At 32.0% G+C, this 16,532-nt stretch overlaps 1 protein-coding gene across 1 annotated transcript in view; it reads right to left on the reverse strand.

Moving 5' to 3' along the window:
• Window positions 1–16,532, reverse strand: part of LOC127730850 (aspartate aminotransferase-like) — a 37,562-nt gene that overhangs the window by 11,391 nt on the left and 9,639 nt on the right. The window contains exons 3-8 of the mRNA XM_052239454.1: window positions 13,880–14,007; window positions 11,937–12,000; window positions 4,174–4,213; window positions 2,187–2,277; window positions 1,874–1,939; window positions 1,223–1,336 (exon numbers count right to left, since the gene is read on the reverse strand). Coding sequence (XP_052095414.1) covers window positions 1,223–1,336; window positions 1,874–1,939; window positions 2,187–2,277; window positions 4,174–4,213; window positions 11,937–12,000; window positions 13,880–14,007 — 503 coding nt within the window. The remainder of the gene's footprint in view (window positions 1–1,222; window positions 1,337–1,873; window positions 1,940–2,186; window positions 2,278–4,173; window positions 4,214–11,936; window positions 12,001–13,879; window positions 14,008–16,532) is intronic.

The following is a 16,532-nucleotide window of genomic DNA, read 5'->3' on the forward strand; positions in this document are numbered from 1 at the left end:
TGGATTTAAAACATTAAAATTTAAAATAAAATTCTTTCATGGTCGTTGTTTTCAATTGATAGAAAAAAAATAAAGAAATCAACACGTCATAAATTTCATGCGTCCGAAGCGCCTTTTTGGATTTACCTTCATCAGGAACGCTCAAAGCCGAAAATTTGAAAACTAAGGATGTAAAAAAAACCCCGAAACAGTTGAAGAGCTATATTACCAAAAAGGACCTACAAAATTAGCTAAATCCATCTAATTTAGGATAGGTTGTATATAATGTAGGTAGTTAAGTTCAATGTCATAATCAGCTGCCGTTAAATACAAATTGTACCAAAACATACATAGATTATGTTCGTGTGTACACTGTAGCATGCATGATCTGTTCGTGCGTACACTGTAGCATGCATGATCTGTATACTCTTTCAATTCTCTCTGCTATTTCTACTTTTGTTGGCCTTAGGTTCATGGCAACTCACAATGGGACATTTTGCGTGCCTTTATACATACACAAAAGAATATAAAATACGTGCATTGTGTTCTTCATATTTAAACAAACTGGTAAAGTAAGGATATACATCTTATATAATCTACTATGAAATGAAATGATATTACCAATTATATAAAAATAAAGATTCAGTGTATTATTGCCAATGTATGAGATAAAAATTAAGATTAAGTGTATGATTGCCAATGTATGAGACACTGTACACCAATGTTCACATGAAGTGGATGAGAGCAATAATAGACAATCGTACGGTCTTCAACAATTAGAAAAACCCATATCGTATAGTCTGTTACAATAGACCCCGACATGAAAAATAAAAAAAATATGAAACAATTCAATGAGAATGTACAGCTTCATTTCTTACAGACCATTTTATGATACTACAAATGTAACCACACACAGGTAAGTTATGCTATTATATAGATGGCAAAGACCAGCAATTAACTGGAAAAACTTCTTAAAGACTGCATTTCATTTTAAAACAAAAAATAGTTGACTTTTTGCTTTCTTATGCTGCAAGGTATGACATAGCCGTCAACATCAAGACAGTCGGTAACATTCAGATAAAAACTATTTTCCTGCACACATTTTCCCCATAAACTCGGTTAAAATTACTTCTTCACTTTGCTGCAAATCAATCATTACAAAACAGTTAAATTCATATGCTAGTTTTACGAACATGAGTTAACTAATTGTATCTTCATTGTTTATGAGAAATAGATATAATACCTTTGTAATAGCATACTGCATTGGAGCCGGGCAGCAGCTGTATGTATGGCTGGCAGCACTACGCACAGCTTTCTTCAAGGATGAAAGCTCTGTAGGGAAGACATGATAACCAACCTACGAAAGGCATACAATCTAATATATGTTTAAGATCTTTCACTTTGGTTTTATCTTTATAAATACATTGTAAATTAACTTGGTATGGTTCATCTAACTACATTTCTGTCTTTGATATAAGCCGTAATGAATACAAATTGTGAGGAATAGCATTTTATAATCACTTCTGTGAAACTTTTTTGTTACAGTCTCACTTTGTCTTTGGTACAGAGATTTTATTTTATGTTTGTGTCGCCTTTGTCTTCTGCTTTAGATTGTATTTAATGCGTGTATCAGGGAATCAAAAACGTAACCTTACAAGTAAACTTAAAAAAATTAGGTAAGGCTGTCAACCTTCATGACCATGACTGACCATGACTAACCGGTATGTACAATGTATAAACTTGTATTTAAAAATCATCAATTCTTTTTGTTTAATTGTATGAATAAAAACAATCCGTGTGTTTCTTGATTTCAGAACATTTTGACAGACCATCCTTACAAAATATAGTGTAATCCGTGATTTGAATACATACTTTTATATACGGGTCAACTTACACGCCATCCTCCAGCACTGGCCCATTTGGATAAACCCGTACTTAATATTGTACCCTCGGGATAATACTGAAAAATAAACATTAGTCAAGGTTTACACATTTCCTTCTTGTTTTTTAAGTATAAATCGAATGGAAATTTTTTTATGGTTTTGTTCAAAGGAATGACGTTAGCGCATCGTAACCAAGTGAAACCAAAATAGGAAAGAAGTATATGTAGATCTTTTGACAGTTGAAATATACCTTTAAAACTATTTACAGGTCACTGTGACATAAGATTTTTGTAAAGCACGTTAGACACAGTAGTAAATGCCTACCTTTAAAATGGATGAATGATCTTGATCATAATGAAGTCGACCGTAAATTTCATCACTCAACACAAGTATATTGTGTAACCGGAAACAATCACTGTAATAAATGCAAAAAGATGACATGTGCACAATAATTAATGAAGTGCTTGAATTTTACTTTTCAAAGTCAAAGAAGTACTTATCGTATCATAAGTCTGGGAGAACATGATTTATTTATTTGTGATTGTTCCCTTTGAACTACAAGTCTTCGGTTACTCTGAGTATTCTTCAATCGGTACTTTGTGTCTTTCATTGTTATGTTAGATTGTTTGTGCTTCGTACCAATCCTTTGAATATAGTCATTTCCAATTTTTTTAATCGATTGATATATTTTTGATTCCTTAACGTACAGTGGCAAATATTTCATGCATCTTCAGGAGGAGAAAAATTAACAATGGATACAATAAGTAAGTCCTGCAATAAGGAACGACCAGAATTAACGGCGGAAAAAAATTTGAAATGCCACTTAAAACATTAGGGTATATTGGATAGGGACATAGATTTAGCCCTGCAACTGGCCACGTATGGACCCCTCAAAGGGTTCTTAACGTGTATAGAGTGCGGCTATCTCTCTCTACACGAGGTATCGGATGTAACGTTACGTCCCCATTCTGATCAGACATTGCTGCAATTTTATACATCCCACACAACCAAACGGAGATCTTACTTGGCAAGAGTTTTCTTGTTGGTCAGAAGAAGCCAAAAAATACCATATTTCTATTCCCCAATCACTCTTGGGTGTTTTTACGTTTTTGTTTTCTTATTTTTTAACTATTGCACCACTGTCCCATGTTTGAAAAGGGGTGGTTGAGTGCTAAAACATTTATAAGCCAGGTCAGTGGCCTGTCATTCAGTGGTTGTTGCTGGTTCAAGCCTGTCATATTTGTTTTTCGTTAATTGTTTTGCTATAAATCATGCCGTTAATTTTGTCTTGAACTGCATCATATTTTTCAATGTTGGGCCTCTTTAAAGCTAACTAAACAGTATACGTTTTGTTCTTTGTTGAAGGTCGTTCGGAGACCTATAGTTGATTACATCCACGTCATTTTTGGATTCTTGTTGGTAATTATCTCATTGGAAGTCTTACCACTTCTCCTTATTTTAATAGTATCATGCAGATTATGATAAAGGGTTTTCCTCATGAATACGCTTTAAACAGAAAAGTTTAGTGTAAAATATGAAACAAAAATCATGTTTTTACCGAAACTTTACAAATGCGTCGGCCTTCTGCGTGCGACCTCTCTAAAACGTTAAGTATTAAAATGTCAGACCATTCAGCAGTGCTGATACAGTGTTGTTCTTTGTACCCGTGTATAGATGACTTTAAACACTTTGATTACCGGAAACTGAACAATCACAACCAACTGAAAACATAATCGATTAATGTCTTACCTTTAGGTTAAGGAACAGTAAATGGGCTATATCACAGATTTTGGTAAAATTTTGCATACATCTTTGGCTTGTTGAACTATAACTGAAATCAAAATTTATTTATCTCTTTATTTTCATCCATAGTTCAACAAGCCAACGTTGTTTGACAAATTTTACCAAAATCTGTGACATCTAAAATTTAGAAGATGTTGTATGATTACCAATAACACAACTCTCCATCAAAGACAAAATGACGTACAAGATCAGCAACTATTGGTCACCGTACGCTCAACAGTGATCAAAATCCATACCGCATAGCAAGCTAAAAAAAAGGCCATTTACTGTATCTTGACCTTAAATTAAATAAATTTACATTGTATCTTTCTATTAGTTATAGGCAAATTTGCATAAATGTGACGAACTTTTGTAAAGATCGATTCGACGTAGACCAAATTGTTATAACTATCTGTACGACTCCACTATCCGCCTGTCTTTTGTTTTTAAAGTATCAATATAAAGGATATTTTTGTTACATCGGTCCATTATAATACTACCTTCTTTCTCTTTTTGCAAAAATACCTACCTTAATTTTTTTAGTTCTTCTCTTGTATAACTGGTTCCTGCTAAAATATGAAAGATCAGATTTACGCACAAGAAAACAGATATAAAAACACACATGATTCAAACAACCGTTATTTTGCATATATCGTGTGGACACCTACATGTATTCAGGATATGTCGATGGTTTATCGAAACGACAATCATTGATAACACTCGCAATCAAAAGACCCATTTGAAGAATAAAAACTATGAATAAAAACAAAAATAAAACAATAAAATCTACAGAAAATGATAGACAAACGAACAAAACACAAGGTTCCACATGAGGGAAATCGTAAACTTCTTTTTAGAAATGATGAAAAATCATACAGACACTATGGTACTAAATGACCGGCTGTATCTTATCGGTACGCCTGTGTCCGCATGTCCTCATAAAACTATTTCACGCCTCTGCCACAGAAAAATGTCTGGTTGTATTGGCTTTTAATAAATTTACTAATTTACTGTTCAAGTACCAGCTTACTTCGTTGCTGACATCGATATTTTCACTGAAACATGGTTTTTACAATAATAATAGTTGATACTTTTTTTTTTCATGTGTAAAGATATATCTTACAAGAAAGCACAGATTTTGAAGGAAATGACATTCATAATGTGACGATGATATCGACGAGTATCAACCATTTATTTACGGAATTTCAAAAAATGTATAGAGCTTACGGAAGCCCATTTAGGACCTCCTAAAAATATATATTAGAATTCGAAATCGTTATCACAATTTTTTGTAATTCGAGATAACGGATTAAAATCGTAATAATGAATTTTATAAATCGTGATAACGAATTGTATAAATCGTTATAACGGATTGAATTCGTTATCACGAATTCGTAGAATTTGTTATCACATTTTTTTGGTAATTCGTGATAACGGATTAAAATCTTTATAATGAATTTCATAAATAGTTATAATGGACAAAATTTGTTATCACAAATTCGTAGAAATAGTTAATAACGAATTTAATCCGTTATCAAAAATTATACAATTTGTTATAAGATTTTAAACCGTTATCACGAATTACAATAATCTGTGATAACGAATTTAATCAGTAATCACGAATTACAATAAAAAATTGTGAAAACAAATTACACAAATTCGTGAGAACGATTTTAATCCGTAATAACGAATAACAAAGTTCGTTATCACGTTTTTAATCCGTTATCACGAATTACAAAAAATTGTGATAACGAATTTAGTCCGTTATTAGGACTTACAAAACCGTTATAACTAATTCCATAAAATCGTGATAACGAATTAAATCTGTGATAACGAATTCTAGAATTCGTGATAACAATTTAAATTCGTAATATCGAATTCAAATTACATTTTTTGGAGGTCCTAAATGGGCTTCCGTAAGTAAGAGATATAGAACGAACTTCGATGAGAAATGCATCTCTTGAAAATTTGGCAGCAAGCATTTGAGCGAAAGATGAATCTTACAGTTGTACCAAACAGCTTTAAAATACTTTCCTTTCCATTTTAACGCAAATATTAAAAGATTGAGTATACAATAATATTTTCTTGAAGTGAAAGTGTGAATTTTATATTTGATAGTCGATTTGATATTTTAAAGAAAACAAAATGTGAATATAATCTGAAATAATACGGAAGCCGAACTCCCAAAACTATAATTTGAATTTGATATCAAGAATTAAAACCGTTATCACGAATTAAAGAATTCGTTATCACAGATTAAATTCGTTATTACGATTTAATGGAATTAGTTATAACATATGACGATAATTTTTCACTTTTGTTCTCGTACTAGGAACAACAAAATTATTTATTTTGTGAAGATTATTTCCGTACTCCATGTAAACCTTACAACAAAATTATTTTTATTTACCTGTACGTTATTATTTACCTGTACGTTATTTTATTTGGCGGCATTTTGTCCACGGTTATGGTTGTCTTTCTGATAATGTTTTACATCGAACCCCCTTGTTTTATTAATTTTGTATTTACATTGTGTCAAAGATCAAATTTATTCGTTCAGTGTATGTTCACTTGTTTTTGTTAAAGGGAAACTCCGCAAAAAAATGAAAAATTGATATTTTGTTCTTTAAGCATAAAAAACCACATGTTCATAAATAAAAAACTTTTATTCTCTATGTAAAGAGATCAAAATCGATTTTTGAAATTCACTATCAGTTCTCGACATATCGCCATCTTGTCGGCATGTTCGATCTAAAAAGTCACGTGATATCTATAAACCACAAAGAACAAAAAGAATCGGGGATTTACCGACCGTGCGTTAAAAACTCCCATCATCAATTCGTGAATTGGGGATTACCGTAGACGGTTATTCGGTGTCAAATGTCTTGTCAAGCGTACGGTTGTTCTGTCAGACAAGGTTATGACAAAAGTCTACATAGTTTTCCCAATCCCACAAAAAATGAAAGAATTGTATCAGACATGGTTGTACAACCTTAAATTAACAGCAAATAGTTGCATCTATAGCAAGCACAAGTTGGTGTGTGAAGACCATTTTGAACAATATTGTTTCGAGGGAGATTCGATGGTATTTATCCTTTTTTAATAAAAAAAATAAATTATAGATTTGATGAGGAAGAACAGTTTCAATTATAAGAAAGACAAATGTTCTTGTAACAATCACTGATTTACAGAAGATTCATTAGTATGCCTCTTTTATATAAAGTGCATTGATTTGTATAAAGAATAGTTCCGTATTTAGACAAGATAATTTTTCAATTAATAAAGTTATACGATATAAAATAAATTTTTTTTAATTATGATATTTAACGGCTATTGACAAGGAGCAATGTTAGGAAGATGTTTTAGCTGGGACATAATATGTTGATATAGTATAATATTCCCAGGTTATAGATATGTAAATATCGAAATATCGGACATCTCAATTTTTTTTATTAAAAGTGTTTTTTTTTTAACTAATCTTTAAATTATATCAAATTGATACGGGATCTATTCGGAACGGTCACTTATAAAGACACTTAGCTTTACAGTTAAATGTGTGACTCTATCTGGTATGTTCGGTGAAAAATTTATAGTTTTTTTTCTTTTTAAATTATATTTACGTTATCTTATTATATTTTGGCTTCCTCCCGAATTGATAATAGGTATGTCAGAATTATTGATAGATGTCGTGTCAGAGCGACACATTCAGTTAGGTATTCCAAGGACGTATATTAGATACACGTCCCTGGGTATTCCAGTGACATCCTGTCAACTAAAAATTCGTATTACACAATTATATAATACAGGTTCATGCATGGCCTCTTTATTGAGGTACCCGGTGTGCACAGGTAACATTTATTGAACCATATATTTGTGTCTAACGTTGTTTATCTTGTGTGTGTTTGAAATTATAATTCCACCTTTTAATGAATGATGTTCTGATAATAATATTATCCACTATTTTTGCTGATAATAAGTTTAAAAAAATTATAAACATGACCTTTGAACATTTGAAATGAATATTGTTTTGTCATGATTCTGGACCATATTTTTGAGAAAAAAAAATTCTTCACGCAAATACAAGCTTTTGTCGATTGGCAAACATGCAGATATATAAAGTAATGCAGCACTTATAGTCACTATCAAAATTAATTCATTGAAGATAAGAGAGCCCCTTCTATGTCTAATGTCTCTATCTTTATAAGGATTAGGACGACATGGGAAAAAGGAGCGGAGATAGAGTGGCATAGTGAAAAAAAAATAACCGAATAGAGAACAATATAGAGAATGATCGACGAAAAGCGAAATAGTTATTGTAAAGGAGCGGAGATAAAGAGAGGCATGGTGAAAAAAATGTTTGCTTGACAAAGTTATTGCTCGCTTTGATATTTTTAGTTATACAAAATCACACATCGTGTACCTCATTGGTATTCACGTGCACTAACTTGATACTGGGAACAGTATATTAATATATATGTTCCTGCTTGATGTGTAAAGTTTCTGCATAGCATGGTTAAAAATAATTAGTATCCCATTTGTTATATCGTAGTGTCACGGTGTTACTTTGTTAAATTTATTTAGTTTGTTAATGATTGTGTAAATAAGAATAAATCTGTATAAAAACTTCATACCATTTTAGTGATTGCCTATAGGCGTTTGATTATTGTTACATTTAAGATATATATATATATATTTAGAACCTTTCATACATCTTAAAGTAAAAGATGTGTGTCCGAGTTAAACGACACAAGAACCCTGTAATACTAGTACGAGAGTATAGCATGTAAAAATTCCTACTCAATATGGTTGTATTGGAAATCTTTTCATACAGATTGACAACTCATGGTCCGACATGCATGTAATATTTGCCACATGACGCTCATAGTTCTTTCTACCATCATCATCTTATTCATTAAATATTGCTGTAAACATCGATGGTTCACGCCCAAACAAAATGGGAGTAATATACCTTCAGATCTTTTCCGTGTGAAATATATAGACGAAATTCGGTATTGAAGTGAATCTACATCTCACAAACACAATTTTTGAATTACGATTTTGAGTGAACACCCACCAAACCAACACAAACGTATGGCAAGATATAACCATGCAGGCATTTAGTTTTCGTCAGTCACAAGATAAATAATCACTCTCATAAACGTATATATGCATGCAGTTTCAAATATCAAGAACAAGCGATCGATGTCTATAAATCATTGTTAAGTCCGTTTACTAACTGTTCAGAGTCAGACATGTCAATAGTTCATTCTTGGAACCTTCATATACCCCATCCGACGATGGGAACTCTTTCTGGTAGTGTTGACAACATAAGCTTGTTTATCTGTACAAGTGGTTGCATGGCCTCTCCTGCCCCAACAAACAAATACGCTACCAGTCTGCTATCTCTGGAGCTCATCCTCAATGGCGCATATACGTCAGGAAACTTACAAGGATACTAGTAAAGATTTTTTCAAGAACAACGAGGTTGGGACGAACTGTTCTAAAATCGTCAATATCAGTAATACATTACTAAGATATGCCTTTAATTACAACAACTGTATTACTAATTTGGATTAATGACGGCTATCCTAAAAAAAATCCTCAAACAAATTAATGTATTAGCTTAGATTTATAATGTATGTATATTCATTAATGAAATAAACGATAATTGGTATTCTTTTCACAAATCATTTGTCTAAGGGATTGTCAAATGAATTAATTATGTAAGAATGAAATGTTAATTAGAAAATTAAAAAAAATCATGCATGTTGTACTGTTGTATTTTTTCAATTAAAAACTTTAAAATTGCGATAGTTTTACGATTGTTATAGCATTTAAACATCGCCAGATTTAAATACAAGTTAAAGAATTCCGGTAAAGCAAATTAAACTGATGTGCAATGATTATTAATTGGGAAATGTAACATTTAATTTTTAAGATTAAAAGTACTATTCTTTTAACTTCATATCTTAACTTTATGCTAATTGCATAGAACGTAACCGAAAATTGTTCCATTTTAATATTGTAACACTTCCGGAATTAAAAAGTTGAATGTTCATTTTCAATTAATTTATACAATTTATTTATTGTTTCTCTATTGTTATCGGGTATTTCATCTGGGTATATTAAACACGCTATACTCTTTCTGTTAATCCATTCTAAATGACAATATTCACACCTGTGTTCGCTTGAATTCACACCTGTGTACGCCTGAGGCTAAATTGCTGCAAGGTAAAGTTCAAACGAATGCTCCCCAAATCGAGAAATAAATAATGACTTTACAAAATAATATACACACTCTGTTCACAAATATTTTGCATTGAAATGGTACTCAAAGTTATAACGGTAAATAAAACTTAAAATATTTTCAGTTCAATATCAGTAAAAATGTTCTATAGATATTTTATGAAAAAATCTCAATAATTTATGAAATTTATTCGAAAATATTTATATTTAGATAACTTCATATATAGGAAGTTTTATTCAATCATTACAAAACGGTACACACATATTCATTTTCTTTCATTCTTATATTGTGGTTATTAACTACGACCAACGGTCATCTGTGCGCTTTTAATTACGTAAAATTCTGATAAGCAATTAAGACTTTAACAGATTTTATTTTTTCCCATGATTCAACAAATCGGGTTAAAACGTCACAACCCAGTGACGTAGGTCTACCAAAAAAAGTTACAAATACTTGATTTTCTCCGTTATTAGAAAGAATATAAATTTAAAACTTTGTGAATGTGTTTTTTATGTTAAGATGAACATATTTAGATGATAAGTAAAAAATCGCGGACTTTCCCTTTAATATGTCTTTTGATTGAGTTGAGCCATTTCAATTGATATTTTATAGTGTGTCTTTCTATGTTGTGATGTTACACTATTGTTTCAGGTAGGGTGAAGGTTGGTGCCTATTAAAACGTTTAAACCCGCTGCATTTGTTTGCACCTGTCCTTAGTCAGGAACCTGATGTTCAGTGGTTGTCGTTTGTTGATGTAGTTCATAAGTGTTACTCGTTTCTCGTTTTTTATATAGATTAGACCGTTGGTTTTCCTGTTTGAATGGTTTAACACTAGTCAATTTTGGGGCCCTTTATATATCTATCTTGCTGTTCGGTGTGAGCCAAGGTTCCGTGTTGAAGGCCGTACTTTGACCTATAATGGTTTACTTTTACAAATTGTGACTTGGATGGAGAGTTGTCTCATTGGCACTCATACCACATCTTATTATATCTATATAACATTTTTTATAATTTGTGATAACGGATTAAAAACGTGATAACAATTTGTATAATTCGTTATCACGGATTAAATTAGTTCTCACAAATGTGTGTAATTTGTTATCACAGTTTTTTTTTGTAATTCTTGATTACTGATTAAATTCGTTATCACAGATTTTTGTAATTCGTGATCACGGATTAAATTCGTTATAACCTTTTCTACGAATTCGTGATTAATGATTGAAATCGTGATAATTATTTGTACGAATTTGTTATAACAAAATCAATTCGTTATAACGATTTATACAATTCGTTATCACGATTCATAAAATTCGTTTGTACGATTTTAATCCATTATCACGATTTACAAAAAAAAATGTGATTACTATTCTCTACGAACTCGTGATAACGAATTCAATCCGTTATAACAATTAATACAATTCTTTACCACGATTTATAAAATTCATTACTACGATTTTAATCCGTTATCACGAATTACAAAAAAAAATGTAATTATGAATTTAATTCGTAATTACGATTTACAAAAACCTTATTCCGGAAATTCGTTATCACAAATTTATTCTGTTATAACGAATTCTTCAATTTGTGATAACGATTTAAATTCGTGATTTCAAATTCAAATATATATTTTTGGGAGGTTATAAATGGGCGTCCGTAAAATCGGTTGGTTGCTATTAGGTTCAAAGTTAACAAAAGATGTGTAATCTACTAAGATGTTGACTTACATGGATTATTTCAAAAGATGTGTTATCTATTAAGATGTTAACTTATAAGGATTATCTCAAAAGATGTGTAATCTATTAAGATGTTGACTTACATGGATTATCTCAAAAGATGTGTAATCTACTAAGATGTTGACTTACATGGATTATCTCAAAAGATGTTTAATCTATTAAGATGTTGACTTACAAGGATTATCTCAAAAGATGTGTAATCTATTAAGATGTTGACTTACATGGATTATCTCAAAAGATGTGTAATCTACTAAGATGTTGACTTACATGGATTATCTCAAAAATGTGTAATCTACTAAGATGTTGACTTACATGGATTATCTGGATTGTTCATTATGATTATTCTATTTTTGTGAATTTCATTCTCTCTAACGACCTAAAAATGCAGAGAATATACAGTTAAGTAGACGATCACAAGTTAAACTGTCTGTCGTTTAACTGTGTATTAAGTTTAAAGGAGACATTAACCAGATAAAAAACACTCAACACATTGGGACAAAATAAATGCTTGTTTAATTTTGAATCTTTTTGTGCAACAACATTGTCTGACTCTTAGGTGGTTAATACTTTCCCCAAAGAGTTATATTTTCTTTACAATCAACGTTTTGTTCGCTAGGTGTCACTTGTTCGTGGTCAGTATTTATTTAATAACGTCAAATATTCTTGCATTTTCTTAGATTTCGCTACAATGACGTCGCAAATGAAAACACGGCCGGTGTTTTTGCAGATTGGTAAAATAAAAGATGACTTGTGCCTACAAATCGTCTAAAGATCATAAGAGAACTAGGCAAGCCTCGCTGTTTAAATTTAAAACAAAATTACCATCTTGAAAGTTGAAATGTCGTATTACACTCGATGCAGTGTCTTCTATACTGTAATGTTAACATTAGAATTTATAATATTTAGGATTTCTTTCTATTATCTGCGGTATTTTATCAGAAATGTTTTGTAAAAAGCGAAGCGTGGACACAGGATCTGTATTTCAATCAGATTGTTTCTTTTCCTGACATAACACTTTAACGATTTCCTGACACAGTGGCGGATCCAGAACTTTTTGTAAGGGGGGGCCCGCTGACTGACCTAAGGGGGGGGGGGGGGGGGCGCTCCAGTCACGCTCCAGTGATTCCCTATATAATCAACCAAATTTTCCCACGAAAAGGGGGGGGGGGGGGGGGCGGGCCACACAGCCCCCCCCCCCCCCCCCCTGGATCCGCCTATGTGACATAACACTTTAACGATCTTGACATATCACTTTAACGATTTCCTGATATATCACTTTAACGATTTCCTGACATAACACTTTAACGATTTCCTGACATAACACTTTAACGATTTCCTGACATAACACTTTAACGATTAACATGAGAAGCGAAGTCAATATTTTAATGAAAAATTCGCATGATAGTTAATGCAGAGTAATCTAGATCACCCTTCAGCCTTGCATACTATTTTTCTTTTATAGCTACTTTCCTAATGCTTGTTGTTTAAAGGTTTGATTGGCTTGCTTCCTTTGTTTGTATAAATGTTTGCTCAAGCATTGTAATTAAGATTGACATAATGTATAATGTATAATGTTAATGGATGTTAAGTATAATGTAAACAAGCTGAAGCCCCGCCTATCTATTGATTGCAGATGTCAATCTTAATTACAATGCTTGAGCAAACATTTATACAAACTAAGCAAGCAAGCAACCAAACTTTTAAACAACAAGCATTAGGAAAATAGCTCTAAAGATTTTAAATATTTAAGTTTTTCGGAGACTAAAAAATTCAAAATTTCATGTGTTAAATTATAGGCGGCATTTCTAAAATAATGAGATTAACGTGATGAAAATTCAAATATGATTACTTTAAATGCTTCTTACATCCAAACTACTATACGACTTGTAAATATATTATCTTATAGATTATTATGTTATCATTTGTTAGGGAAGTAATACAGATTAAAACTTTCTATCGGTGTAATCGCTTAGTAAAGCTTGTGTTGTATATAGTGGAAATGTATTAATTTTACTTTGAAAGAAAGCCTTTGTATTTGTATATCTGTATGGGTGTTATACATATACATGTAGTATTAACTGATATATAATTTATTTACAATTTACAAAAAAAAAAACAAAAAAAAAAGTCTACACCAGGCTACATGTATCTGGGTAAATTATTCTTAAAATCGAATATACAAAATAATGTACGGTGTTTCATATTTTATAAAGATATTATATTTATCTACACATGATTATAGTTTCTATTGATACCTTTTCGATATCCTCTGGTGTTATCTTCCATTCTTTGTCTAGTGTTGTGTTAACAATGATTGGTTTATGGTGAGACAGTCTTGCTTGGGGATGGTATGTTGTCCAAGATGGTGATATTATCAATACGTCTATAAATATAAAATCTTTTTTAGAAATTCCTTCCTGTTCAGTTTACAAATAGAGGAATTGATACAATCAACATCAGCAACGTTCTACATCACAAGGAGGTAACATCTAAAATTCCACTTTATTTTCAAAATCAGTCTGTTCCTATTGTATCCTACAGATACACCAAAACCATTGCACCCAAAGTATTTAACAATAAACAAGCATTGCAGGACATTGATTTAGAACAATACCTAAAAAAAACCACTGACATGTGACTGTTCCCTCTCGCCTTATATTTACAGCCCCTCTGACCATTGTTATTACTGGGGATCTAAACATTATTCAACATGAACATCTTCGAAAGGTGATATCTCATGGTCCTAAGTTTAGAGAACCCCAACACATCAATTGGAACCATAACTTCAAAATAATTATGGAATCCATTGAGGACTACGCCAGAGCATGGACTAAACGAGAAGAAGTTGAACTGGACACTTTGTCAGAATGGGTCAAAACAATCAGGTCTCTGATAAAACCTCGCATTCATAAGTTGAAAAACTGTGTGAATGATCAACCAAAGTCCGTTTTCAGAGACAAAGAGGCTGTGAAATGTCTATTATCTCTTCACGATAAGTATGTTGTTGTTCCTGCGGACAAAGCTTCAAATAATATTGTCTTTGTATGTAAATCGTACTACTACGAGTGTCTTGTAAAAGAATTAGGAATAAATGAGCACTCAGGTAATTCCACATACAAAAACATATCATTTGACAAGGATGAGATTTTGGCGAATCATAAGTCCTTCATGGCTTCAATGAACATTACATTGAACAGCAAATCGGAGGACTTACCTTGTTTGTATTGGATACCTAAGCTTCACAAAATTCCGTACAAACAACGGTACATTGCTGGCTCATCTGCATGTTCGACTAAAGAATTGTCCATTAGATTAACAAAAATTCTGTCCGCAGTGAAAGAGGGTCTTCAGAAATATCGTGAAACTGTTTATTCGTGTAGTGGTATTAACCATATGTGGATTCTAAAAAACTCGAAAGAACTTCTGGATAATTTTAAATCTCGATCTTTTTCTGAAAACTTTTGATTTTTCAATTCTGTATACCACCATTCCCCATGTGAAATTGAAAAATCGTCTGAAAGAAATAATCCTCAATGCTTTTCAACATAAAAATGGTAGCATACACTATAAATTTATTACTTTGGGATACCATACGGCATATTTTGTTAATAGTGAACAAAAAGGTAAAACATGCTACACAGAGGAACAAGTGCTCAGTATGCTGGAGTTTCTTATTGACAACATATTTGTTGAATTTGGAGGTAGACTTTTTTAACAAATTGTCGTCATTCCTATGGGACGAACTGTGCGCCTCTCCTTGCCGACCTCTTCTTATTTTCATATAAGTCGGAGTTCCTTCAGACAGTTGTCAAAAACAAGAAGATCAAAGAAGCCAGGTAATTTAATTTCACATTCAGATATATTGATGATGTTCTTTCCATTAACAATCCAAATTTTCTGATTGGGTTCCATTAATATATCCCCCAGAACTAGAAATTAAAGAAACAACAGACACGGCTTCCTCCGCCTCATTTTTAGACTTATACCTCGAATTTGACATACACGGTCATCTCAGTACCAGAATCTATGACAAACGAGACGATTTTAATTTTGAAGTTATCTATTTCCCCCACCTTAGTAGCAATATACCAACTACACCTGCATATGGGATATACATTTCCCAACTTATTCGGTATTCAAGAGCTTGCAGCTGCTACTCAGACTTTGTAAAACGTCACCAGTGTCTGAGCAGAAAGTTGATGAACCAGGGGTATGTCAAAGAACGTCTCGTCCTTTTTCTAAAATAAGTTCATCGGAAGGTACCAAGACTTTGATGATAAATATTCCGTATCAACTTCACAAATAATACACGATGGTCTTGGAGTATAGATTCTGGGTACTGACGTTGTTTATCATCTTAATAACGTGTTATAGTATTCTTTTATTTGTCTTTTTGAATATTACTTTTACTGTTTAGTCTATTTTTGGTGTTATTCATTTGACGTGGCTCGGTACTTATACATCCCGTCGTTGTGTTATTGTGCTATGGTAAATTTTTGTATTCTTGTCTTTCATTTTTGCTTATTTTGCTTTGTCTATATGCCTTTTTGTGTTTATTTGTTACATATTTGTTTGTTTTCATAGCGATTAAGATTATAACACAATGTTGACTTTTGTACCCCTATATTTGACATTTTTACCTATTATGTCTGTTTGTTTTGTTCACACATCATAGTCAATATAATGGCATTTAATGCGACTGTCATACAAGTGAGAGGTTTAGCTAGCTATAAAACCAGGTTTAATCCACCATTTTCTACATTAGAAAATGCCTGTACAAAGTCAGGAATATGACAGTTGTTATCCATTTGTCTGATATGTTTGAGCTTTTGATTTTGCCGTTTGGTTGGGGACTTTCCGTTTTGAATTTTCCTCGGAGTTCGGTATTTTTGTTATTTTACTTTTTTA

The sequence above is a fragment of the Mytilus californianus genome, unplaced genomic scaffold (genome assembly GCF_021869535.1).
Source record: "Mytilus californianus isolate M0D057914Y unplaced genomic scaffold, xbMytCali1.0.p SCAF_2, whole genome shotgun sequence".
NCBI classification, from domain to species: Eukaryota; Metazoa; Mollusca; class Bivalvia; order Mytilida; family Mytilidae; genus Mytilus; species Mytilus californianus.